Here is a 26,469-nt window from a genome sequence, read left to right on the forward strand (position 1 = left end):
TAATTTAGGATTTTTCTGAAATTGGGTTAGGGTTCTAAGGATTTGATGGTGTTGTTGTGGCAGCGGCGACAGGCATGGAGACTCAGCGGCGAGCTCGACCGGTGGAATGGGCGGGTGGTGCAGTGGCGGTGACGAATCGGCAGTGTAGAGAAGAATCCGATGAGAAACTGGGTTTCTGAGTTTCTGCTTCAATGTGTCTGCCATTGATTTTGTTAACTTTTTATTTTATTTTATTTTATTTTATTTTTTATCAGTCTCGCTCAAGAGTTGTGGTGTGGTGTATTTTTTTTATACCAAATTGGGGTTTCAAATACTCTGTTTTATTCAAACATGTTTCTGAATTTGTTGATCCATCTCTATATTAATGTAACCTACTGCCTCTTTCTTTTTCTAAGATGATGTTCATCCAAAGCGATGATATTATTCCATATTAGCAGAGTTCTTAATTTATGACTCACCACCTCTTTTTTTTTTCTAAGATGATGTTCATCCAAAGTGATGATGCTATTTCATGTTTGCAGAGTTCATGATTTGGGGAAATATGGTTAAAGCCATGTTTGGCTTTGTTGGTGAATGGGATATTGGGGTCTTAACCCTTGAAAATTAGCGGTACTTTTGTCGTTTCATGCTTCTAAGGGCAGTATCGTCTTTTAAAAATATTCACCCAAATTTAACGGCCATTTCTCACCGGACATTGGCTAGATGGGGTGATCTGCAATTTTTTTGCATAATTCAGGAGGTTAGTTGCATTTTTTGTACTTCAGGGGGTTAGTTGCAAGTTTCCTCATAGTTCAATGGGTTTTTTGCACTTTACCCTTACTTTTATTTAAACATAATGAATACATCACCTTGAATTAAAAATTTATTAACATGAATAATACATCAAATTAAACATCATGGATATAACAATAAGTAAAAGAATTTATACAATATATCTATATATATATATATATATATATATATATATATATATATTTTCATGAAAATTTATACAATATAAATAATTCAGTAACTCAATAAATAATAAAAAATCAAGGGAACTAACAATAGTAAACTATATAGGAAAGAACTGACCTGAATAAGGAGAGGCATATAGCACTATCCTAAAGTCGTTTGGTCTTCCTACGTGCAGGTGATAACGATCCAATATGGTTCCAAGATACAATTCGTATTCGCTAGTAGTCTTTTCCAGACATGGCTGAACAGAGTGATTTTGTACCAACCTTGTGTCTAAATTTCCCAAAACTCAATATAAAAATACTCATATATATAATACGTAGTAGTATATTGAATAAGAAAGATGCTCTCAACCTCACACTACTCAAGTGTGTCACACCTATAGTAGAATAAAAGACCCCTTTTTATACACTTACAACTTGTATATAGAGAATTAACAATGAAATAATAATAAGAATAAATAATATCTTAATAATAATTTAATAATATTTAAAATTTATAATAATAGTATTTATGATTTTTATTAAATAGTAGTAACATGACACTGTCGGATTGGGTCTTATAGTGTTCACACCGGAAATAGTAGGAAAGTACTTATTCTTTCTCCTCTTGGAGAAGTGTTGATATAATATATTTTATACTTAATATATATATATATATTTATTTTTATGCAAGAAGTTTCAAAAATAAGATTTTGTATATACACTACTTCTGATCTCCTAAGTTAGTTAAAGTCGTGCTGATAACATGCTAGGAATATAATTATATAAGTAGAAAAATATAGATCAAAGAGAGAATTAAGTAATTCTCTTATATATATATATATATATATATATATATATATATGGGTACGTTTAACACAATATATCACACATATATACATGTATTTCACAAACACTGCATCGTTATTTTTCCTCATTTGTCCCTCACAAACAATGCCTCCATGTAGAATCCAATCTTTTCTCTTCTGACACACACAAACTCCACTTACACGCAATTGATTTTCGCATTCCTCCTACCCTAACATTGCATTAAATGATATGAGTGCGTGCGTGCGTGTGTGTAGGGTTTTAAGTGCATTTGAACAAGAATTTTTGAATGAACGTAACTGGAAGGAGACGTGCATTGACTGCAACACCCGACCACCACGTACTATTTTTCTCAAGCACCACATATAATGCAAGAGCTAAATTTTCCAACAATTTTAAAGACTAAAAATTGGACCTTAATCCATCCAAACTGTACCTTATAATTTTAGATAAAAACTTACTTCCATCATAAATTCAATACTTCCGTTGTCACACTTCAAAATTTGAGATTAGGGCATCTTATCCTTTCATCCCAATTTTAGCGAACGATTAGATACATAATTCAATCATTCCAACATTTAAAAAGAATATTAATTTTTGAATCGAAATGTTTGGCCCAAATAGCAAGATTCATTTAAAAAGCAAAAATCATTTAATATCAACTATCAAGAGATCTAAATAACAACTTAATTTCCTAACAAGATCTACAAATTATAAACAATACCCCGTATCAACTTTTGTTCATATAAACATAGAAATCCTTAATTAATAATACATCACAAAATGAGCAACAAATATTAAATCCAAATGGTTGAAATTCGTACCAGAATAAATCCTCTATCAACGATCCCAAAGTTGGGACTACTTATGTCACGCCCCAAAGTCCTAAATACATGAACTCTTATCTCGTATTAAGATTTGACATGACTTTCCTTTCACAACCACAACTTTACAATAGAAATAATTAAATAAAGAAGTAGAAGAAAACCACCCTCTAATTTATTAAATCGATACAACCATAATATCAAACAACCTTGTCAAAAACAATCCATGATAACTGGACAAAATGAACTAACTCTCAAAAAAAAATATCGTGATTCTTATTACAATGCGAAAATTGAACTAAACTAAAGAATGCGACAAATAAGCCAAAATCCATCACCATCATGTAATCCCATCACGTTCCTACTCAACGTGTACCTGAAATGTGATAATGGGGTGAGCTCACAAGCACAGCAATAAATGCTAAACACAATCATCGTTCAGCAAATTAACCTTACCTTATATTCCTGTATATATAAGCAACTCAAATAAGTTCATTATTCAAATGTGTATAACCCAGTTAATTATAAACTTAATAACTAACCATCTTTTATTTTTTTTTTAATAAATCGGCATATCTCACATGAGCCCCGGGCTCCCGTCCAATAAAAATGGTGTGAATCGTATAGTTTCTGACTACCAAAAACACACGTGTGGCTGGATTGTACGTCTACTCCCCAGATGATCCCTGATCACGTCCACACAATAAGGGCTCATTAAACCCATGGCCATAAAAAAAGGGTAGTGCACTCCCAATTAGATAGGTCCCTGACCATACCCAAAAAGTCATCATAAGGTCAGTCCCTGACTACCCCTCCGACTAATCCAAACTCATCCATTAATTATTAATTATGGTGATTTGTGATATAATAATATAATATGAAATTTTATCATCATACTCATACCCATAAACCTTAACTATCACTTATTCATCCAGTACTGTAACTAATAATGAGGCATGCAACTGGAAGTACAAATAATACCAATTCTGGCTATGAATTTTCGTCCCAGTAATCTTAGTCACCAAGCATATTCAATTTAACATTCATCTAAACTTCCTTATGCAATTGTATAACTGCACAAACATATATATATATATATATATATATATATATATATATATATATATATATATATATCACAGATCAACCTAATAGATTTCATATATATATAGATCCACCTCTTCAATTAATCAGTTACAGGTACTTATAATTTGACATAGTGAGTTTCTTAAAAAATATATTTAGTCCAAGTACTTCATGTATGTATAAATTTTCCAATTATTTATAAACTAATTAAATAGAAGATTCAAGGTTCAGTGACATGTCTAATCTATTCCTAATAATTAAATAGCATAATCAATTTAATTAAGCAAAGTCTTTAAAGTTCAGTCCCACTATTTAGGCAAATTTTATACTAAATAGATACACGTAGTCACCTATATATAGGAACACAAATTCTTTCATGAAATCCAACATAAGTACCTATATATTTACTAGTCAGCATACAAATTTTTATGTCATTTACTTCCCCAAAAATCCAATCACAATTGGTTCATGCTATTAATAAGTTCATAATCCTGTATATGTCCCCACATAAGCATATCTATTAACTAACTTTCATTCAATCAGAAAAATCTAGAATTATAGGCAATGAATATATCAAGTACCCAATAGAGTGCATGTGGTAACATGTATACTGGAACCCATATGTATTTATAATTAGATCCAACACGATTACACCTACAACTCCATATTACAATTTATTAAATACCAAACAGCGAGTAACAACCACATATTAATCTACTAAACAGGTTCATATATCAAACAATCATAGATTTCCATCAAACAATTGACTAAAATACGCTAGAACAGTCTTAGAATAATTCTCTAAGAAATTTTATAAATTAAGTCATAAACATATATAAAAATATAAAGCAAGATTAACTTGCCTGGTATAAATAATTCTTCCTTTCTACGCAACTTCCCGATTACCGTTCCTTTCCCCCAGCTACTGCAGGAAAATACGACGTCAAATCACTCTCTCTGGTCCCTTCTTCTCCCGTTATCGTGCTAGTATCTCTTTTTTTTATATATAAATAAAACGTATTAGAGAGTTATAGAGATATAGGGAGTCTGGTGAGATAAATTAGTTTTTTTTATTTAAATTTAAATTATTTAACAAACTTTATCACAATCACCCGTTTAAATTAAATCAGAGATAACCATTAAATTATATTTAAGTAAATAAATATATGATATAAATATATATATGTATTTTACACGGGTTTTACAACTTAAAAGGGCGAGCCTGGAAACCCCAAGGGTCACTACTTTTGATTATGTTTGGGCCTATTTTATAATTGGTTCAGTCTTTGAATCTTGTTGGTCGAATGAGCATAGTCTGGTACCAGCTTGTAATTAACCAAGTTCTTGTTTCTTTTGGGCCGCCCGTGTTGCAGCCCAACCCATCTTATTCATTTTCTTATATCTATCTATCTACCTATCTATCTATATATATATACATATATATATATATATATGTATATTTTTAAAAATTAATATTTGTCCCATAATACAGTTCCAAAGTACCCAACTATTATGGGAATAAATAACATCGAGTGAGAGAACACAATTCATATAAACATAGAAATCCTTAATTAATAGTACATCACAAAATGAGCAACAAATATTAAATCCAAATGGTTGAAATTCGTACCAGAATAAATCCTCTATCAACGATCCCAAAGTTGGGACTACTTAAAAGGGCGAGCCTGGAAACCCCAAGGGTCACTACTTTTGATTATGTTTGGGCCTATTTTATAATTGGTTCAGTCTTTGAATCTTGTTGGTCGAATGAGCATAGTCTGGTACCAGCTTGTAATTAACCAAGTTCTTGTTTCTTTTGGGCCGCCTGTGTTGCAGCCCAACCCATCTTATTCATTTTCTTATATCTATCTATCTACCTATCTATCTATATATATATACATATATATATATATATATATATATATATGTATATTTTAAAAAATTAATATTTGTCCCATAATACAGTTCCAAAGTACCCAACTATTATGGGAATAAATAACATCGAGTGAGAGAACACAAACCTCTCTAAAAACCAGAAGAAAAGTATCTTAATTTAACCAAAACTCTTTCTTCTTGATGGCTAAAAAAGTACTCCCTCTATCCCAAGTAAAACGTCCATTTTCGAGAATCTAATTTTTTAAGAGGATGTGTTTTGATATTTTTGTATTGTATTAGTAGTGAATGCATTACCAAATATGTCCATAATAGGTCCAAAAGATGTGATAATTTACTTTTTATAAGTTTAATATAATAAGGTTAAATTGGTAATGTTATCAAAAAAAAAAAATTAGTTCTTTAACTTTTCAATTGAAACATTAATTTCTGGACAACCAAAAAAAGAAAGGTGGATATTTAATTTAAGACAGAGGGAATAATACTCTCCTTGTAATATAGAGAATGTATCGATAAGCAGATGCACGATATCCACCCAAATCTCCGTCGGTGGTAACTAGAGGAGATACACAACCCAACTCAAGGGACAACGACCTAATACCAGTGATAGAGTTAAACAATTGTATGAGGGCACAAATTTGAACGGTAACAGTATATGGTGGAATACTTAAAGAAAAAAAAAAAAAAAATTAATTGAGGCATTTTTAAGATTTCAACAAAAATTCATAAAAAAATAAAATAAAATAAATAATCAATGGGTGGAGCAGCCCCCATTGAAGCCTTTATAGGTCCATCATTGCCTAGTGCGAGAAATAATCAACTGGTTAAATATCGATACGTGCTACTTGAACTTATTGATGTAAAGCACTTTTAATAAAATTGATTAATTAATGGCACGGAAAACATAGTATAACTAGTATACCGAAGTCTTTTTCGCTCATTTCTAACCTATTACTTGATAAGCTTGAAATTTTGATGCACCAATAAAATTAGAACATATAAACATGTACAAATTTTACAATTCAAACCGAGAAAAACTTGGTTGTGCCCATCGGACTATGTCGAGACCGTCCGTGCAATACACACACAAGTACGCACGCATATTGCACGTGCAATAATCGCGGGCGCATGGAGACTATCCGTATAATACACGCACGAGTGCATAACATAGTACACGAGCTATAATGAACGATCAAATGCGCCGGTACAATTTCCCCTACAATCTTATCCAACACCCAACCATCCTTGTAATCAACCTCATGCACATGCGCACACACAAACACAAAACATCAATGGCAACAACAAAAAAAAAAAAAAAAAACACAGTAGAAACAACAAAAACAGGATATGTGTTGAGCAATTACGTTATTTCATTACTGCCACAACATAGAAACTTCAACAACAATGACTGATAGCAAAAAAATCAAAAAAAAAAAAAAAAAAAAAAAAAAAAAACACAACACAACAACAGCGACTGAAGTGGTAATTATATAATTAACTTGTCAAATATTAATTCCCTGGAGGGACAAGAACTGTGCTCTTTTTAATCTTGGACTTGAAAAGTTCCACAAATTCTGAAGTCTCATCAAGAGCAGCTTCAAGAACTACTGGAGTTATAGCTTTCCAAACTGATGTATTCCCAGCTAACTTCTCAAATACAGGCCTGCAAAGAGATATATATATATATATATAACAAAGCAAATAGTATGTGTGAGCTAATTATCAGCTAGGCTTAATTTACTTCTAATTCAAATGTAAAAAAGGTACTCCTTTCTATGATTTGTTCATGTGTGTGTATGAGATCGAGCTCAAGTGTGTGTGTGGCAATGAAAATGGTGCTTACTCTGGAGATGTTATAACGGAGAAAAACTCCATTCCCTCTCCATCTGCAACATGAGTGACCGGGAAAAATTTGGGCACGACGAACAAGTGACCAGCCTCTACTTTTGCATCCAATGCGCCTTGTCCGTTAATACCCACAATTTGAACTCTACCACTTCCCTTCACAATATAAGTTAATTGTACAGAAGAATCCGTGGTGTACATTGGCGAGGACATGGCATTAGCATCCAACTTCACCACATTGGCACTAAGTCCAACTTTTCCGAGCAAAGGAAGTTTATCCGCGGTCATAGTTGTCACCAATCCACCATTCTTGACCTTAACAAAAGGCGATGAATTCTCAAAGCTGAACACGAGCTTTCCATCACTAGCGTTCTTGCATGGTTTAGGCATGGCTATTCCTTTGTTAAGCTTCACTATCAAAGCACCTGTTTGGCTTTTTACGAGCTTTTTCGTTTCTTCTTCGTTCAAATCATAAGCCTTGCTAACGAATTCGGGTGAGAAACCTCCCAGAATGCCTAGAATGCCGGTGAGAAAGAAATAGGTGAATGACCCCGGAGTGTGAGCCTTGGAAGTATCTCCCAGGTACACGATAACCAGGTCGGTGTCTCCGCCGTTGAACCACCATGAAACTACTCCGATTTCCAATGGGATTGCATCTCCCTTTTTAACTATCACGACAGTTTCTTCTGATGTGTTGGGAAATGCCATTCCAACAGTGCAGGTACCTGTGGAGACAAAGTCATGTAACTGTGTGACTGTGTGTTTAGGTTCAGTCCAATATGTTAAAAGAAAAAAATTACTTATTAGTTTTACTTTTTTGAAGTATAAGGAGCAATAAGTCTTGTAAAATTTTGTTAAGGCAATAAAGTCCTATTTTTAGTAAATATTTTACAAATAAGTCCCAAATTACATTTTTTTTTATATACATATAGAAATATCGGTATTGTCATTTTCTTGTAATTTGAAAGAAAAATTTAAAACATCTTGATACACCTTTAAAAAACTAATTAAAAATTAGAGGCAAAGGGTATATATAGTTATGATTCACTAAGAAAATAATATTGAAGGGATTTCAATAAGAAAGGACAATAGTCAAATAACATTGAAGAAAAAAAAATTTGTCAATGAAATTGTAAATTTTGTAGGAAATTCTTATTAAATGAACAACTTTATGGTCCGTATAAAATTTGTTAGTCTTTAAAGTTAAAATGTTGTACCGACTAGTAATTTTCCGTGTCAAATTGTGTCCGCCATCTACTCACAGTCACATGAGATGTAAGTTTATTATTTGATTATATTCTATTTTATGCTAGTATTGAGAGGCAAGTATAGCTAGGATGGCAATTTTTTCTAATCCAGTGAGTTTTTGCTCCGCCTTTAATGAGATAAATTTAGTGGCCCCTAAATAGATTTGAGACGAGTATGATAAAATAATTAAAAATTTGAAACGAGTTTGGGTCCTGACCCCGCCCCGATTATGTATGTACATTTTATTTTTTACATTCATAAAAAATATATATATTTAATATTTTTAATACTCATGTTATTTTACTGGAAGTCTTCGTTAATATGTTAATATAAACTACTTAATAATTTAAAAGTTGGCCCATCTTATTTATCAATCCAATTTGAACACACTGAGCTAATTATTTCTTACTACATAAGAACAGTAGCATAACCCGGCCTGCTCCCTCCACGCCTTGCATTTAAATGGAGTACATAGAGCAAAGTCGATATTTTATCTATCGAAATAAGAACAAAAATAATAGAATAATTATAAACCAATTCTGAAATAGATATGCAGCTAGTGTAATATATTTTATAACGGGACGGAGCCACCCTCTTGTCATTCCTAAGTGACACAACACAACACACAACTTTTTCTTTATCCCATCTCAGACTCCAACCCTTAATTTAAATGTTTTATTGTATATTTTATACGTGTAAATTAACAATTATTGTCAAGTCTACATAAATAGTCTTTCATGGTTTAAGTGAATGTGATTTTCTTTGGGGAAAAAAAAAAAGTGATTTTCTTTGTCCCATGTCAGACTCCAAAGTCCAACCCTTAATTTAAATATTTTATTGTAGATTTATGTGTAAATTAACACTTATTGTCAAGTACTACATATAAATAGTCTTTCATAGATAAATAAAAGTGAATTTAACAGAAAAAAAAATATACAACGGCAGCATATATGGTGAGAAATTATTATTTCTCTCGTTAGTATAATAATAATAAAATAAATAACATATATAAGATACATCGTGGTACGTACCAATAATGTTGTACTTTTTCCCGACCAATAATGTTGTACTTTTTCCCGATTATAATATTCATCATTTTCTTCATTAAATAAATATCTCATAGCCTCATAGTTGATATTCTGAGGTATCTAAGTATGGAATAACTTGTCCTTGACAAAATAATAGGCTCAGAATAACTTACCCACATAAAACCCTACCCAAACATAGAATTGTTGAGGGTTTGAGCTCAAACTACGAAGACTTAATCATCACAAAATATGTAAATATTATATTCTTTCCGATCTAGCATTTAATAAATAAATAAAGACCAATTCTTCTCCAGCCAAGTGGGACACAAACATGGTTTCCCTGTCCTCTGTCCTAGTTCTCTCTCTTCCTCCTCTTACCGCCCCCAACCACCACCGCCACTAATTCCACCAAACCACCACCAACAACTGCCACTGTATACCGCCGCCACTCAACCTCCTACCACCACCACAAGGTTTCCCGTCTCAAACTGATCCACTGCCCAACGAAATGAAATGTAACTTACTTTAAAATTTAAATAAATTAGGTGGACTCCATGTAGTTCCATCAGATCCACAAAATGAAATGTCCTAAACAATTATCCAAAAAGATTTGTGTATGTATGTAATTATATATAGACTAGCAACACATATGAGAGAACCAAGAAAATAAATTAAATTAATCAATGTTATTTCTTGGATCTAATGACTAAGAAACTCACACTTGTGATGTATACTTTAAAAAAAAATATCACATGTTAGGTGAAGCACAAGAAAACACTTGAAAAAGCATCTAGATCTTGAGTTCTATCTACTTTTCAACATTTATAAAATAATAATAACAATATATAGAAATTAACCCACAAATATATACGTGTATATATATATATATATACACACAATTTAATTTGTTGAAAATTAAGTAGGAAAATAATAACCTTGAATAACAAAGCCAATCTTGGAGGAATCTGCATAGTGAGGTAGAGCAAAACCACGAGGATGCAACATGAGAACACCCGCACCAACGTTAGCCTCACCAAGCAATGGAAAGTTGGAAGGTGACCAGCTATGGTATGATCCACCTTCTCCCTCGAACACCTTTTCATCTGCCTTCTGGGGTGCTAAGCTCAGCGCCATATTTCCTCTATTACTATATAGAGAGAGATTTAGTGTGAGAGATGCACGTACCTTAACTACGTGAGAAATGCATAAAATAAATTAATACCATGATCTTCCCTCTACTTATAGACAAGAAGAAGTAATGGCCCTGTGTACACATGAATATATATATATATATATATATATATATATCAAGTCAGTCTATAGATAGAGATATTTAGACATATATGTGCGTACCTTAATTATGTGAGAGATGCATGAAATTAATATCCTGGTCCTCTTGGTATTTATAGATGAGAACGGAGTGTTTGCTCTGGTGCACAAGAAATCATTGGTGTGGGTGAGTACCAAGAAAAAAAAAATATTATTATCATTTTATTATAATTAATATTAATTAATTATTATATTTTTATTTTTATTTTTTATTTTTATTTTTTTTTTTTACCCTTTTTGACATAAATTCTACATTTATCTTCTATTTGATTACCGTAATTTCTTAAAAGTTCACTTTTATTGTCTTAGCTAGGGGTTATGTATATCTCTAACGGTAATGTATATCATTCCTTCTCAAATCAATATTATATATATATATATTTGAAAATCTAACCTCGTAAGAAGGTGATTTTTAGTATTTTTAGTTAAATTGACTGTGAATGAATTACTAAATGTATTTATGATTCACATGAGTATAATAATTTACTTTTTATAAATTTAATGTAAAAATATTAAATTAATAATATTATAAAAATAATGATACTTTAATTTTCAATTTAAAAATTTATTTTGAAACAGTCAAATAAAAAATAGATAGATATATATGTATTTTTAAGGACAAATTGAGTATTTCGAAAAGGGTTGAGATTCAGACGCTGCCAACGGCCGACCTAGAGGTAGTACTCCCCATGATATTTCTTGGTGGGGTACTGGGATGTGTCGGTGTGGTAACACTTATTTTCAACGGAGACAATTTAAAAAAATAGATATATATATATATATATATATATATATATTTTAAGGACAGATTGAGTATTTCGAAAAGGGTTGAGATTCAGACACTGCCAACGGCCGAAGTAGAGGTAGTACTCCCCATGATATTTCGTGGTGGGGTACTGTGATGTGTCAGTGTGGTAACACTTATTTTGAACAGAGACAACCGTTTGAAATAATTTTCAAATATTCTAAAATTGCCCCCATTTGACTTCAATTCGCCTCGTCCCTCGTCATGTCAAATCGCTGGTCCATTTCTTGTAAAAAGTTTGGTGCTCTTCGCCAAAATTTTAATACATATGATGTGTATGAACGGTTAAATATGCAAGTTATACGATTTAATTGAAAGTTTTTTAAATTTAGTCATTTGTAAATTAATTTTTAATATTTTTTTATTATATGGTACTAAATAAGTTATCAAATTTATTTATAGTGAATTCAAAAGATATGACGAATGTTTTTTTTTTTTTTTTTTTTTTGTGGAAACTTCTTACGAGATAAAGTGAATATTAAAAAAAAAAAAAAAAAATTCAAAACAATCATAGGATCATATGTCTTAAAACATTCTCGCAATTATTGAGAAAATTATGAAGGTGATCTTAAAGGGATTTGCATTCTCGACCTCCAAAATGTGAGTATATTATTAAATTATCTTTTTAGAATTGTCTTGAAAAAATCAATGTTTATATAATTGAATTGATCAATTTTATTTATTTATTTTTTTAGTGAAATTCCGAATGAAAAAGAAAAAGGAATTAATACATTTTGTAGTATAAGTGACCATGTGTTTTCTTTTTTCATCTATGGGCTTGAGGTTGAAGACTTGAAGTAATAAATATTAAATACTCCTAAATCAACCGTGATTTTTAAGACTCGTGTTATATATATATATATATATATATATATATATATATAAGGAGATAAATCTATCATTTAATTTATTTTGAAATTTAAAAGAGTTTTTATTGAACTCAATCACTGGATATATATCTATATATCTAGAATTAGTTGGATTAAGTTTTTACCTACATTGCTATTGCGAAGATTTTTACACCTTTGTTGTAAGAAAAGTCAAGCAAGTTAATTCTTGCTTTTGATCTCTTATATGTAATGCAACCTAATATGCTATCAATTAAAGCTAGAATTCTCATGTTATAATTACTTTATATATCCATATCTATTTGTAGTTTTCTCTGTGTGTGTGTTTATTAAATAAAGAACTATGAACTCATGATGTGGTGTATATGCTGCATATGGATATGATAAAGGATTTGGAGATATATGATGGTATTTATTTACATACATATATAGGTGGAGCAAGTGTTTAATTAATCATTCAATTTTTTGGTTGCTAGAATGTACATCTATGCTACTAAATTATTAGGGTAAATTACACCGCCACCCTCTGAGGTTGGGTCATATTTCAGCTAGATGAAAATTTTGGTTTTAACTTTCACTTACACCCCAACTTACTTTTACACTTCTAATACCTGTGAATTGACCATTTTACCCTCAATTGTTTAATACAAAATGATAGGAAAAAATATAAACATACCCTACCCTCGATAAGATTGAATAGATTTCATTATCAAGGATAATGAAATCTGACATGGTTCAACAGGTAAGAATAATCTTATTATAACTGGAGGAGGTCAAAAGAATTAAATCATATCCCCGACAAATCTGGCAACAAATTTCCTATGATTTCGCATAAGCGGAAGATAAGATTAACCATCGACATCGGCGGAACGATTTTGATTCCAATCGACAGCCATAAATAGGGCACCAAGCCATTAAAGAAAGTACGACGTAAAAACTATAATTAATCCCTGCCTTTTTTTTAGACCTCCGTGACTAATTTGATCGTCGGAGAGCTCTTGGCAGGCACCACACCGGTGCTGTCAAGGTTCATCGATCTTCTCCTCTCTTCCTTGCAGGAAAACGGTATCGTATCAGACTGCGTGAATTTCAGCCTCAACAGTTGGCGCCGTCTGTGGGAACGACGATTCCCTTGAATCAATTAATTACTCGTTGGGTATATACGTTTGCAGTCCGGTATGGTTACCGAAGGAAAACTGTCGCAAGGATCTGGTCAAAGGGTAGAGTCGGGTGAAAACCTGGACGTCCCAAACGACCAGGCACGGCTTACAGTGTTGAAACTGCAGGTTCAAACTCTGAGTCAGGGTATGAACCAGTTGATCCAGCAAAATGTAATGCTCTTGCAACACCTTGTTCCACCGGTTCAACAAAACTTTCCAGGACAAGATCTCTCAAGTCCAAACGGAGGTAATGGGAATCTTGAAGAGAAGGATAATCATTCCCCCCAAAATGAGACTGAAGTGGAATAAAGCCAGGTAGGAACCCGACATAGAGAGGTGGTTCACCCATCTCTCCCACGGAGTTCCCGACCTCCTGAAAGCATAGCCTTCTGTCTTAAGAAAAAGACAAAGGAAGTTACCTATCTCGACTTGCAGATCAAGGATCTCAAGGGGAAAATGGAAGATGTAATGCAGGCTATGAAAGGGAAAGGTCCTGCTGCCGTAGATGACCTGGTACAAAGGACCAACCTGCCTTTCAGCCCCGTCGTTATGAAATGTCCACTACCTAGCAAGTTCAAAATACCCTCATTCGAAAGCTTCGATGGGACCAAAGATCCCCTCAATCACCTGGAAACTTTTCAAGCTCTTATGCATTTACACGCTGTGCCAGATGAAATCATGTGCCGAGCTTTTCCCACTACACTTAAGGGATCAGCGAGAGTTTGGTTTAATAAGTTGAAGCCAGGAACCATCAACACCTTTGAAGAATTGAGTAAGCAGTTTGTGAGCCACTTCATTGCAGGTCAGAGGCATAGGAGGCCGGCTACCTATCTGTTTACCATGGAGCAACAAAAGGAAGAGTCGATTCGGGAATACATCACCCGATTCAACGTAGAGATGTTGCAAGTAGAAGAGGTGGACGACATGGTAGCTTTGACCGCTTTCATAGGAGGACTCCAAACCTCCAGATTCTTGTTCTCCTTATCAAAAGAACCTCCCACCAGCATGATAGAGTTGCTGGTCAGAGCGCAAAAACACATCAACGCTGAAGACACCATGAGTGCACGGAAGGAAGGAGAGGACAAGAAGAGGCCAGCCCCCCTCGCCAAGGATGAAAATAATAGCAAATATAAGATATCGTTCTTCAGCCAGAGCGACAGCACATATCATGAGAATGACTCAGATGAGTATACCGACTAGAAATTGTCTTACGGTTGGGATTAGCCTTATCAAGTCATTCACAATAAAGATTGGGGGCATCTTAGTTAATCATTTTAAATGGAGGGTAGCTCCATCACGTGTTATTTTGTTTTTAATAAGCCTTGAGGCAATGATACTCTTTAATAAAATTCCTTTTAGTTTATACGTGCAGTATCCCCGTACTATAAGGGATAGTAAATGAGTGTCCTGTATTACAAGGACCCCGGTTGAGTGAATCCCATAATCCGTATCCCCGTACTATAAGGGATAGTAAATGAGTGTCCTGTATTACAAGGACCCGGGATGAGTGAATCTCGTAATCCGTATCCCCATACTATAAGGGAATAGTAAATGAGTGTCATGTATTACAAGGACCCGGGCTGAATGAATCCCGTCATCCATATCCCCGGACTATAGGGGATAAGTATCTTGTATTATCAGGACCCGGGCTGAATGAATCCCGTAATCCATATCCCCGTAATATAAGGGATAATAAATGAATGTCCTGTATTACAAGAACCCGGGTTGGATGAATCCCGTAATTAATATCCCCTTACAATAAGGGATAGTAAATAAAAATCTTTATTAAAGAGGTGAGCTAAGTAAAACTGGTAAAGTTCAATTCCCTTACTAAAGGGACGAGCTGCGTAAAACTCATAAAGTTCAATTCCCTTATTAAGGAGTGAAACTTATACAATTTATTCCCTTATCAAAGGAAGAGTACTGTTCCCTAGGGTGCAAAAAAAAAAAATACTATTCATGAACAGTACCCGAGGGTACTGTTCCCTCAGGTGCAAAATAAAAAAAAATTAAAAAAAAATCTTGAGTTACTATTCACGTGAATAGTGCTCGCGGGAATGATACCCGCGGGTACTGTTCACAGGGGGTATTTAAAAAATAAATAAAAAATTCCCTGAGTAACTATTCACATGAATAGTACCCCGAGGATACTGTTCAGAGGGGTTGAAAAAAATTCCTGAATTACTATTCACGTGAATAGTAAGCGAGGGAATAGTACCCGCAGGTACTGTTTACAGGGGTTGAAAAAAAATATATATATATATTATTATTTATTACATTCCCAAAGCTAGACGTGCAAGCTTGGGAATGGGGGGCAACTGATAGGGAAAAATATAAACCTACCCTACCCTCGATAAGATTGATTAGATTTCATTATCAAGGATAATGAAATCTGACGTGGTTCAACAGATAAGAATAATCCTATTATAACTGGAGGAGATAAAAAGGATTAAATCATATCCCCGACAAATCTGGCAACAAATCTCCTATGATTTCGCACAAGCGGAAGATAAGATCAACCATCGATATCGGCGGAACGATTTTGATTCCAATCGACAGCCATAAATAGGACACCAAGCCATTAAAGAAGATACGACGTAAAAACTATGATTAATCCCTGCCTTTTTTTTAGACCTCCGTGACTAATTTGATCGTCAGAGAGCTCTTGGCAGGCACCACATCGGTGCTGTCAAGGTTCATCGATCTTCTCCTCTCTTCCTTGCAGGAAAACGATATCATATCGGATTGCGCGAATTTCAGCCTCAACACAAAATATTTGTATTCTTAAATGACAAAAAAGCCTCTATATAAATATATATCTTGTCCCGGGCTACTACAGTTACCGCTGCACCTCCAGTTTTGGCCACCGCCACCCCTTTATCGTTACCGGTGCCGCTCTTGTTTGTATTGCCGTCTTCATCATCAGCTAATCTGCCGACCTGGGCAGCCTCCTCGGCGACCCAACAGCAAAAAAGACCCCCAAGCCCTGTGTCATTGTCATCTTCATCAGTGGTTTTTAGGTCCTCAACATGGCCAACAACATGGTCTAGGGACCTATGCCTTCCTCGACGACCATACAAACACACAATACAACCAAAGATGGCATCGAACTGCCCTCCATCATCACCATCGCCGACCCATTAACCAAGCATTCCCATTCAATCTCACTGTTATTCTGTATAGTCATCCATATTGAGCTGCTCAATCCGTCGCCTTCAAAACCATGTCATCATCTTCACCATCACCGGCCCATTATCACCACAGACCCACTTCGCTTTGAACTGCCGTCCATCATCACTAGACCCATTTCGCCGCTGTGCACTCCATGCTCACCGGTGAAGACATTTTCGCAGCCCACCGGTAAGTTTTTCTGGATGCAAGATGGTCGTGACAATGGAAAGAGTTTGGACGGAGTGTTCCCACTGCCATTCCGTACCATCGTCCACGTTGAGCTGCTCAATCCGTCACCGTCAAAACCATGCCATCATCTTCAGCATCGCCAGCCCATCAACCACCAGCCATCTCCATCGCTTCGAACTGCCGTCCATCATCACTAGACCTATTTCGCCGCTGTGCACTCCATGCTCACCGGTGAAGACATTTCTGCAGCCCGCCAGTAAGTTTTTCCGGCTGCAAGATGGTCGTGACGATGGAGAGAGTTTGGACGGAGTGTTCCCACTGCCATTCCGTACTGTCGTCTACGTTAAGCTGCTCAATCCGTCGTCGTCAAAACCATGCAATCATCTTCACCATCGCCGGCCCATCAACCATCAGCCATCTCTGTCGTTTCGAACTACCGTCCATCATCACCATAGACCCACTTCGCCGACTCCATGCTCACTTGTGAAGACAGTTCTACCGGTAAGTTTGCTGGACACGTTAATCGTTCACTCATGGTCATAGCCTCATGTTTTCGCCGTTCTATGCCGCTTTGCAATCACGTCATCCATCATCACTGACGCCGGGACAAACCCACCCCAATTTGGCAATTGCCAACAGCCACTCATCATCGATCGCCTCTACGGAACAGACCCACCTCTTACTGGTTCATTCCTTGACTGCTGTCCTTAAATTTCAGCATCATCAGTGCTGACATTTCAAGCTTCCGAGCAGCTCATTCCACCAATAAACTCTGCCCATAGGATTCAGTTTGTGTTTTGGGGACATTTTGGTCATTTCAAATGGGTCTGTTGGGTAGTAGTCATTTTATATATGAAATAAAATAACTACAAAATCAAAAGGGTTTTATAGTCATTTTATACATAAAAGTAACTTTGACATCACTCTAAATTGACATTTAGGGTGTAAGTGAAACACCAAATCATTCTTTTAAATATAAGTGAAAATTAAAACCAAAATCTTCATGTAAGTATAAAATCACCTAACCTCAGGGGGTCTGAGTGTAATTTACCCAAATTATTATTATCGTTTACATATAAGTTGTGTATCAATGGTAAGTTCAGAGGATGGCTACAGTGATGCGTATTGACTTTCATAATTAGTATTTTGGCTCATTTTTAATTGTAGCCTTAATGTATATTTGATTAGTTAGGTCAATAAGTATAGAAAAAGGTATAGGAAATACATGTGATCTGTTATTGAGATAATTGCATGCAATGATGAGTACTATTATTAGTTGGAGTAATTAATGAATCATATTTAGACTAAGAATGAAAGTGAGTGTGGTAATGAAAGCTCAAATTGTTGGCTCAATAGTTGACTCATTGGAAGAAAGTTTAGTTAGATTGGAATTACAAGACTAATGCTTCTTATCTTTAAGTTTGGATCGCATAGGTTAATTATAGGAGTACTACTAGAGTACAAGTTAATGGGTATTTAGTTATAGTTAATGCTTGAAGTTATGTTCATGGCTTGGGACTCTCCGTTATGTGTTTGACCGTCACATATCATCACTTGAATTGATAATAGTGATTAAGAATATTAAATTATTAGAGTTAAGTTTGCAAAGTGATGGTAATGGCAGAACATATGATATCGTGGTTGAAATTTAGAGTATAAGTTTGTAACTTATTGTAGTTAGAATTATGAGTTGGTACTGGTATGTTGATATTTATTAATTAATTATTAATTAAAGTGTTTGATAAACTCATGATATTATAAGTAGGTATTATTTAAATGTATTTAATATTTAATTGAAGTGATTAAACTAGTTGGAGCGATACGTAGTCTGGGACTTACACAATGATGAGTTTGTTAAGCGTAGTCATGAACAATCTACGGGAGTGAATTACTCTTTTGTTATAGCCATTGGGCTAAAGGTGCCCTTAGTATGTGGACGTGATCAGGGATCATCTGGGCGAGTAGACGTACAACCTAACCACATGTGTGTATTTGGTAGTCAGGGACTATGCAATTCACAACATTTATTTGGAGTGGAGCCAGAGACTTATGTGAGGTAATGGCATTAGAACGCCAACTGGTTGAGGGGAGCTAGGGACTCATGTGAGGCAAGTGGAATTTTAATAATTTAAATTCTAGATGGGTTACAAGTTCACAATTTGAGTTAATGTTATAGAATGACGATGATTTGTAAATATTTCGTGATCACTTATATATGTATATATATACGGATTATAAGTAAGATTTGACTTGTTGAACGATGATAGTGTTTAGTAATTTCTTGTTGAGCTTGTGAGCTCACTCCTTTATTACTTTCAAGTACACATGGAATATTTAGCTTGCAAAGGAAGCTTAATGGAAATGGAGATTTTCCAGATTTTTTTCACATTTTGGTTTTATTATTGTTTCTTAGCAAACACTTTGCAATAAGATTCACTTAGTTGTTTACTTTTCTTTTTCAAATAAAAAAAAAAAAAAGATTCACTTAGTTGGTGGAATTTTAATTAGTTTGGATGTAATAGATTTCCTTTGGATTTATGAATTTTTAAATAAAATGTATTCTTACTAATTTAATCATCGATTATGGTGGATGAATAATGTAAGTCACCTACCAGATTTTAGTATAAGACAAGGAGTTCTTGTGTTAGAATTTTTGGGGCATCACACTTGCCCTCCAAAATGTGAGTATATCATTAAATTATTTTTTTAGAATTGTCTTGAAAAAATCACTATTTATATAATTGAATTGAGCAATTTTATTTATTTATTTATTTATTTTAGTGGAATTCTGAATGAAAAAGAAAAAGGAATTAATACATTTTTGTAATATAAGTGACCATGTGTTTTCTTTTTTCATATATGGGCTTGAGGTTGAAGACTTGAAGTAATAAATATTAAATACACCTAAATCATAATCGAAAAAACCCAGCACGTGTAAAATGAAAAAGGTATATTTTCCAACGATTTGAAATTCCAATTTCATAAAGCCAAATTGTATATAAATGCATCCAAAACTAATAATTCCCAGCACATGTCTCAATCTAATAATATTTCTCTCATTTCCCACAACTATCGTCTCTCTCTCTCACTCCACTCACCACATGTTTGAACTAATTAAAGTCTTTTTTCTTTTGTTTTTGTCTTTTTCTCTCACTCACCACATATTTGAACTAATTAAAGTCTTTTTTATTCTTTTCCTTTTTTTCATTATTAAATTCCACTAAGAAGTTTGAATTTTAGTTTCGAATTCATATTCCTTGGGGTTGCATCTTTCTTCTTTAAAAGATTTAGGGTGGAATAGGAATGGTAATGAGACAGATTTTTTATTTCTCATTCTCATTCTCATACTCATCCTCGTATAAATTTGACAGTTTAAAAATCGTTCTATAATCAATTAATTTTTTACTCTTAATCTCTATATCCGTCCCCGCCCTGCTTTGCTTTAGAAGATAGGACTCCAAAACGAATGTGGGGACCATGACTTAATAATTTCCAGCACATGTCTCAATCTAATATCATCTCATCTCTCTGATTTTCCACAAAAGCCAAAAGACCAAATATTCCTTGTAAGACAATTTTAATCTCGATACACTTAATATGTGAAAAGTAAAATCTAGAAATTGACAACACACCAAAATGGATAAGGCTTGTACCGACAAGGTTATATGTCCTATCTCCCCATTAAACAATGGACCTAAATTACATATAAGTAAACTGTTCAATATTGGTCATTTTGACCTTTTTTTTAAAATTTGGTGTGTGTTCTCAACACACTTTCAATATTTTCTTTTTCCTTTCATTGTATAAAATGTAATATAGGATATTATTATGAACAAAGGCATTACTGACTTTTTACACTCAAAATTACTTTTTGAATTTTCGAAAGCGACGAATAAGTTTACAAGAGATCAAAGTAATAAGCGATAAATAATCTATCCATGTATAATTTATCCAAACTTTAAAAAAATGTCATTATAATTTATGTAGAAAAATTCATTATTAATCTTAGACAGTTTCAATATGGATGATCTAAATTTTAATTGGATTTTACTCTATAATCAATCCGACAAATATATTTAGTCAATTATAATCTTGTTAGTGTTATATGAGTGGAATATGGATGATGTCCTTTGGATTTGACTGGAATTCGGATCCATATATGGATCCTAATGTTAGAATATAGATTTCGGCTTAGGTTCACTTGAATCTTCTCCATTTTACCCCTATTAAGGTTGATGTAGAAACGTGAAGGCAAGTCAGAACTAATGCAAATTTGTGTGAATTATATGAAATTGCTTATAATCTAGAGCAAATACTTCTAGTTGCATGTTAACAAAGATTGTCATTTTAAATATAAGTCACAGTTAGTTTATGTCTATTCTAATTTATTATTTGAAAGTTTCCACAATATGTTGAAGAGTCGTGAGCAAAGGAAATTTCCTTTAAATATAACTATAAGTCACAGTTTTTATGTCTATTCTAATTAATTGTTTAAAAGTTTCCACAATATGTTGAAGAGTCGTAATCAAAAACCAAATTTTGACAATTTTACTAAATTACACATCTGTTTTTAGTTTTTGTCACTTTCTGCATGACATAGATCAAACAAGCAAATCTAAGATGATTATTATTACTACTAATATATATATATATATCATAATCAAATCTAAGATTATGTCGGGTAAAGTTTATTGTTTGTTTGAAAATGATTCTATTAAAGTATTTTATTTCGGTCAATACAGCAATTTTTGAAATGTTTATCCAAAGTCCGACGGTATAGTTTATACAATAATATTATGATAAAGTGAAAAGAACTCCCTTAAATTATTATTTTTTTACAAATAAGTCTCTGAATTCTAAATTATCTCTCTAAACTATTAATTTATTATAATTAAAGACAAATTTATCACAAAAGACTATGTTACCCATTCTCATTAAATTTATCATTTGTTATTAAATTATTTTTGTTATCTTTTCTCTAATCTAAATATTAATTATACTATTTACCTTAATTTATCATTTATTATTAAATGACACGAGGAATGTTTATTTTTTGTGAAAATTTATTATAAGCTAGAGGGAATATTAAATTTTTTTATTTTAAAAAACAACCATAGAATATCATATTTCTTAAAACATTCTCGCAATTATCAAGAAAATTATGAAGAATCTTAAAAGAATCCGCATTCTCGACCTCCAAGACGTGAGTATATCATTAAATTATCTTTTCAGAATTGTCTTGAAAAATTCACTGTTTATATAATTGAATTGATCAATTTTATTTATTTATTTATATAGTGGAATTCTTAATTTAAAAAAGAAAAAGAAAAAGGAATTAATACATTTTGAGGTTGAAGACTTGAAGTAATAATACACCTAAATCATAATAAAAAAAACCCAGCACGTATAAAAGGAAAATGGTAAATCAACGATTGGGGAATCTCCACTTTCATAAAGCCAAATTGCACATAAATGCATCCAAAACTAATGTGGGGACCATGACCTAATAATTCCCCAGCACACGTTTCAATCTAATATTTCTCTCATTATCCACAAATATCATACATATCTCTCTCTTTCTCTCTCACTCACGCACCACATATTTGAACTAATTAAAGTCTTTTTTTATTCTTTCTATTTAAAAAAAAAAAATTAAATTCCACTTAGAAGTTTGAATTTTAGTTTCGAATTCATATTCCAAAAAAGTTGCATCGATGTGTCTTCCTCAAAAGATCTAGGATAAAATGCAATAAACTCCTTTAAATTATTAAGCAAGAAATTCTCGAAAATTACAAAAAAAAAAAAAAAAAACCCTTCTAAACTATGTTTTTTGGTTGCATTTTACCCCCACCATCTCACCTTTCGGTACCAGACATGCCAAAAGACCAAATAATCCTTGTAAAAAATACTGCATAATTTTAATCTTGATACACTTAATAATGCAAAAAGTAAATTTTTAAGTGTAAAAACCTCCTATAAACCCTAAAGTGTAAAAACCTAACATCACTCTTACTACAAATTGATTTTACAAAGAAACCCATGCTCTCTTCCTGTGTAAACCCCCTGTAGATGCAAAATTTCAATCAACTAAAATAGTTAAAAGAAAAAAAACAAAATACTCAAAGAAAATAATAATAAGCAATAATTATTCAGAGAAAAGCGTATATTGCTTGATGATCTTTATTAGAGGACTAAGTCTCTATTTATATACAAAAATGTTTTAGAATTATAGTAGGACTCGCTTTGCTTGTCCTCTAATACATTCCATATACAATGTTCTTTTCTATAATATTGTTTCCTTCTATACTTCTTTCCATGCCATGTTTCTCCTTTTGTAGAACTTCCTTATATTGTAAAACTTCCTTATATGAAAGGGTCCTTTGTTTAGTAGGATTGGTCATGTCCTTAAATGAATATGGGCCGAATGCAACTTGGTCCGGCTGACTTTGTTAATGGGCCGAAAGTCCAATACTAACGACCTTGGGCTGACTAGGACTTTATTGGGCTTCAACAAAGTTGGGCATTTTTGTAACCCATCAAGAAGAAAGTGAACTTATATTATGGCTACGTGGATGACTTTCATTGGAGGGGGAATTTTCACTCGATACTTTACCCTCAATTCCTTTTTTAATTGGATTGCGGCTCCTAATTAAAAGGAAATTGAAGTTGCACGGTTGCCAATTTTACAAAAGGCGGTTCAAGGAGTGTTTATTGCGATTCTGACCAAAGAGCTTCCTCAAACTTTGATTTCGCCTTCACCGCGTTCATTGCTTCGTCGTGACACCAGGTTAGTCCTTCATCTACTTCTTTGATTTCGTACTACGAGTTACTCATCCACTCAAGATCACATAGAAATTATAAACTCCTTCGTCTTCCCCTATCCTCATTAGGGTTCCTCCCCCTAGGGTTTTTGACCCCCCTGAATTGAAAGATTTAGTCAGTCAAATGGACGATTCCATACTTCAAGCTGAAGTATCCACTTCTGGGTCAGATAGCATTTTCACCAAAGAAGAAAAAGGAATGATTTTGTTTGTACGGCGTCTTAAATTCACCATTGAGTCTGTAATGGAGGAATTTGAAATCCCTGAAAAGGTAGAAGTTGTTGATACCCAAAGAAGGCTGATTGGTGTCGGAGAGAATGAACTGCTTTTATCGGTTGGGCATCTTAATGCTTTTTGTTTTCTTTTCCATCCCTTCTATCACTTGGTCTTTAACAAGTTAGGTCTTACTCATCTTCAAGTAAACCCTAACTTTCTTCGAATAGTCTCGACTCTCCTTGTTCGCCGAAGATTAGAGAGTCTTGATTTGACTCTTGCTGACCTATTGATCATATATACCATTTCTCTGCATGGGACCGAGCCTGGTCGTTTTTATTTTACTTTCTCCCTTCAACAGAGGATATGTACGGACCTCCCTTCCTCCGAGAAGAAATGAAAAGAGAGGATGATTATCGTTAAAGGGAACTGTTCTGTGTCTCAATCGAGTAAACTTCTAATCCCTCGCAAATTTAGGAAGTTAGGTATAGAATATTTTCCCTCCTTTCATGCCAAGTGCTCTGGATGCTTCCCATGTCATGTTTTACTTTTTCGTCACACTTATGAATTTCTTGATGTTTTTTCAGCAACCTTTGTAATACCCCTAATTTTAAAAGGATGGTCTCAGTATTTTTATTAATTGTTTTAATTGTGTTTTTGATTCTTTAATTGATTTCTTGGCTATTTGTTAATTGTTTATATGAATTAATTGATTATGTGTTTATTTGAAATACCTGTTTAATGATGTGCATTTGTTTACTTAGACGTTAAGTGTTTTGATGTGTATTTGTTTATTTAAATATTAGTATTTTATTTAAAAATAATGTTAGGAATTAAATATTTTAAATGGTTGTTTTATTTTATTTTAAAGGTTATGGGTAGTAGTCATGGGCCAACCAATTGGGTTCCATGGGCTACTTGGATAAGAGGTTTAATGGATACGGATAATTACTCATGGATAGTGTGTGTGTGTGTGTGTGTGTGTGTGTGTGTGTATATATATATATATATATATATATATATATAATTAAATAATACATATATATTTAAGAAAAGTCCTTTGGAGATAATCTAGTGTATTTATTTTATTGAGATAAAAATAATATACATAGATTATACGTATTTTTTAGTTACCTTTTTAGTGTTTTAAATTTTGTTATTATTTTCTTTATTAATTGAATATGGATTGGGAAAAGGAATAGGGTGAATATATAGCTTATAAACATATAATTATAGGGTTGGGAAAAGGGGATAGAATTATATCACGTATATTTTAGACAGAGAGAGAGAAAGAAGGAGGAAGGAGGAAGAAGAAGAAGAAGAAGGAGGCTAGAGTTTTATCAAATCCTAAAGGCAAGTTCTTTGTTCTACACCTCTATCTTAGATTTGTAATCTATATATCTCTAGTATAACTTTAGGGATATTTAAAGGATAATTAAAATTGGAATCCATGTTTTAATTAATCTAAAACTAGGTTTTATAAATTAGTTTGTTCATGTTTGTTCTTGTGTAAATTGATAAATTTATGATTTGATTGTATTAGATTATGTTTTGTTACATGTTGTACATAATGTTTTTCATATCTATATATTGATGGAACGTAGAAACATGCCTAGGATTCCTGAAACAAATAAAGAATGAATGCATAGTGAAATTCTGGGTTGATTCACGTAACAGTGCTCGGACCGCTGTTACAATGCTCGAACCTTGGGGGTAAAGCTCGAGCCTTGGATGAAAGCTCGAGCAATTGGTTGTAAAGCTCGAGCAATTGGATGTAAAGCTCGAGCAATTGGATGTAAAGCTCGAGCCTGAGAAGGAAAGCTTAAGCAACTGGGATAAAAAGCTCGAGCCTGAAGTAGGATGCTCGAGCCTCGGACAGGGTGCTCGAGCATTTAGGACAAAAGCTCAAGCATTATTTGGAGAAGTTTCGTAAACAGCATAGTGTTGCTTCTTTTTGACTTTGAAGGGACCTGGACATCAAATAGGGACTTAGGTTTGGGTTTAAATAAATTTAAATAGACTCGATCATAATGATGTTTGCTATTTGAATGTTTTAAACATATGAATGGATTAATCTTTTAATTTGTTCTAACAATTAAGATTAAATGTATAGCATGATATAATATTATTACGTTTAACTTTGGATTGTTTGATGTACTTCTGAAATTGTTACATCAACTCTTGGATTGTGTGGATTTAGTGCACCAGTATGGGATGGTGGCACTCTAGGAATGGATTAACTT

General features: G+C 33.3%; 1 protein-coding gene across 1 annotated transcript; it reads right to left on the minus strand.

The window, feature by feature from the left end:
• Positions 1-6,640: 6,640 nt before the first annotated feature.
• LOC132298785 (cocosin 1-like) lies at positions 6,641-10,938 on the minus strand. Its single transcript, XM_059795144.1, has 3 exons — positions 10,626-10,938; positions 7,413-8,139; positions 6,641-7,232 (listed from the first exon to the last, which is right to left on the minus strand). The coding sequence occupies exons 1-3, from the start codon at positions 10,822-10,824 to the stop codon at positions 7,079-7,081; spliced, it is 1,080 nt and encodes a 359-aa protein (XP_059651127.1). The 5' UTR covers positions 10,825-10,938; the 3' UTR covers positions 6,641-7,078.
• Positions 10,939-26,469: the final 15,531 nt, after the last annotated feature.

This window comes from Cornus florida, unplaced genomic scaffold (assembly GCF_030987335.1).
Source record: "Cornus florida cultivar Cherokee Brave unplaced genomic scaffold, ASM3098733v1 CherokeeBrave_3.0.0_Hap2_Chr03, whole genome shotgun sequence".
Classification (NCBI taxonomy): Eukaryota; Viridiplantae; Streptophyta; class Magnoliopsida; order Cornales; family Cornaceae; genus Cornus; species Cornus florida.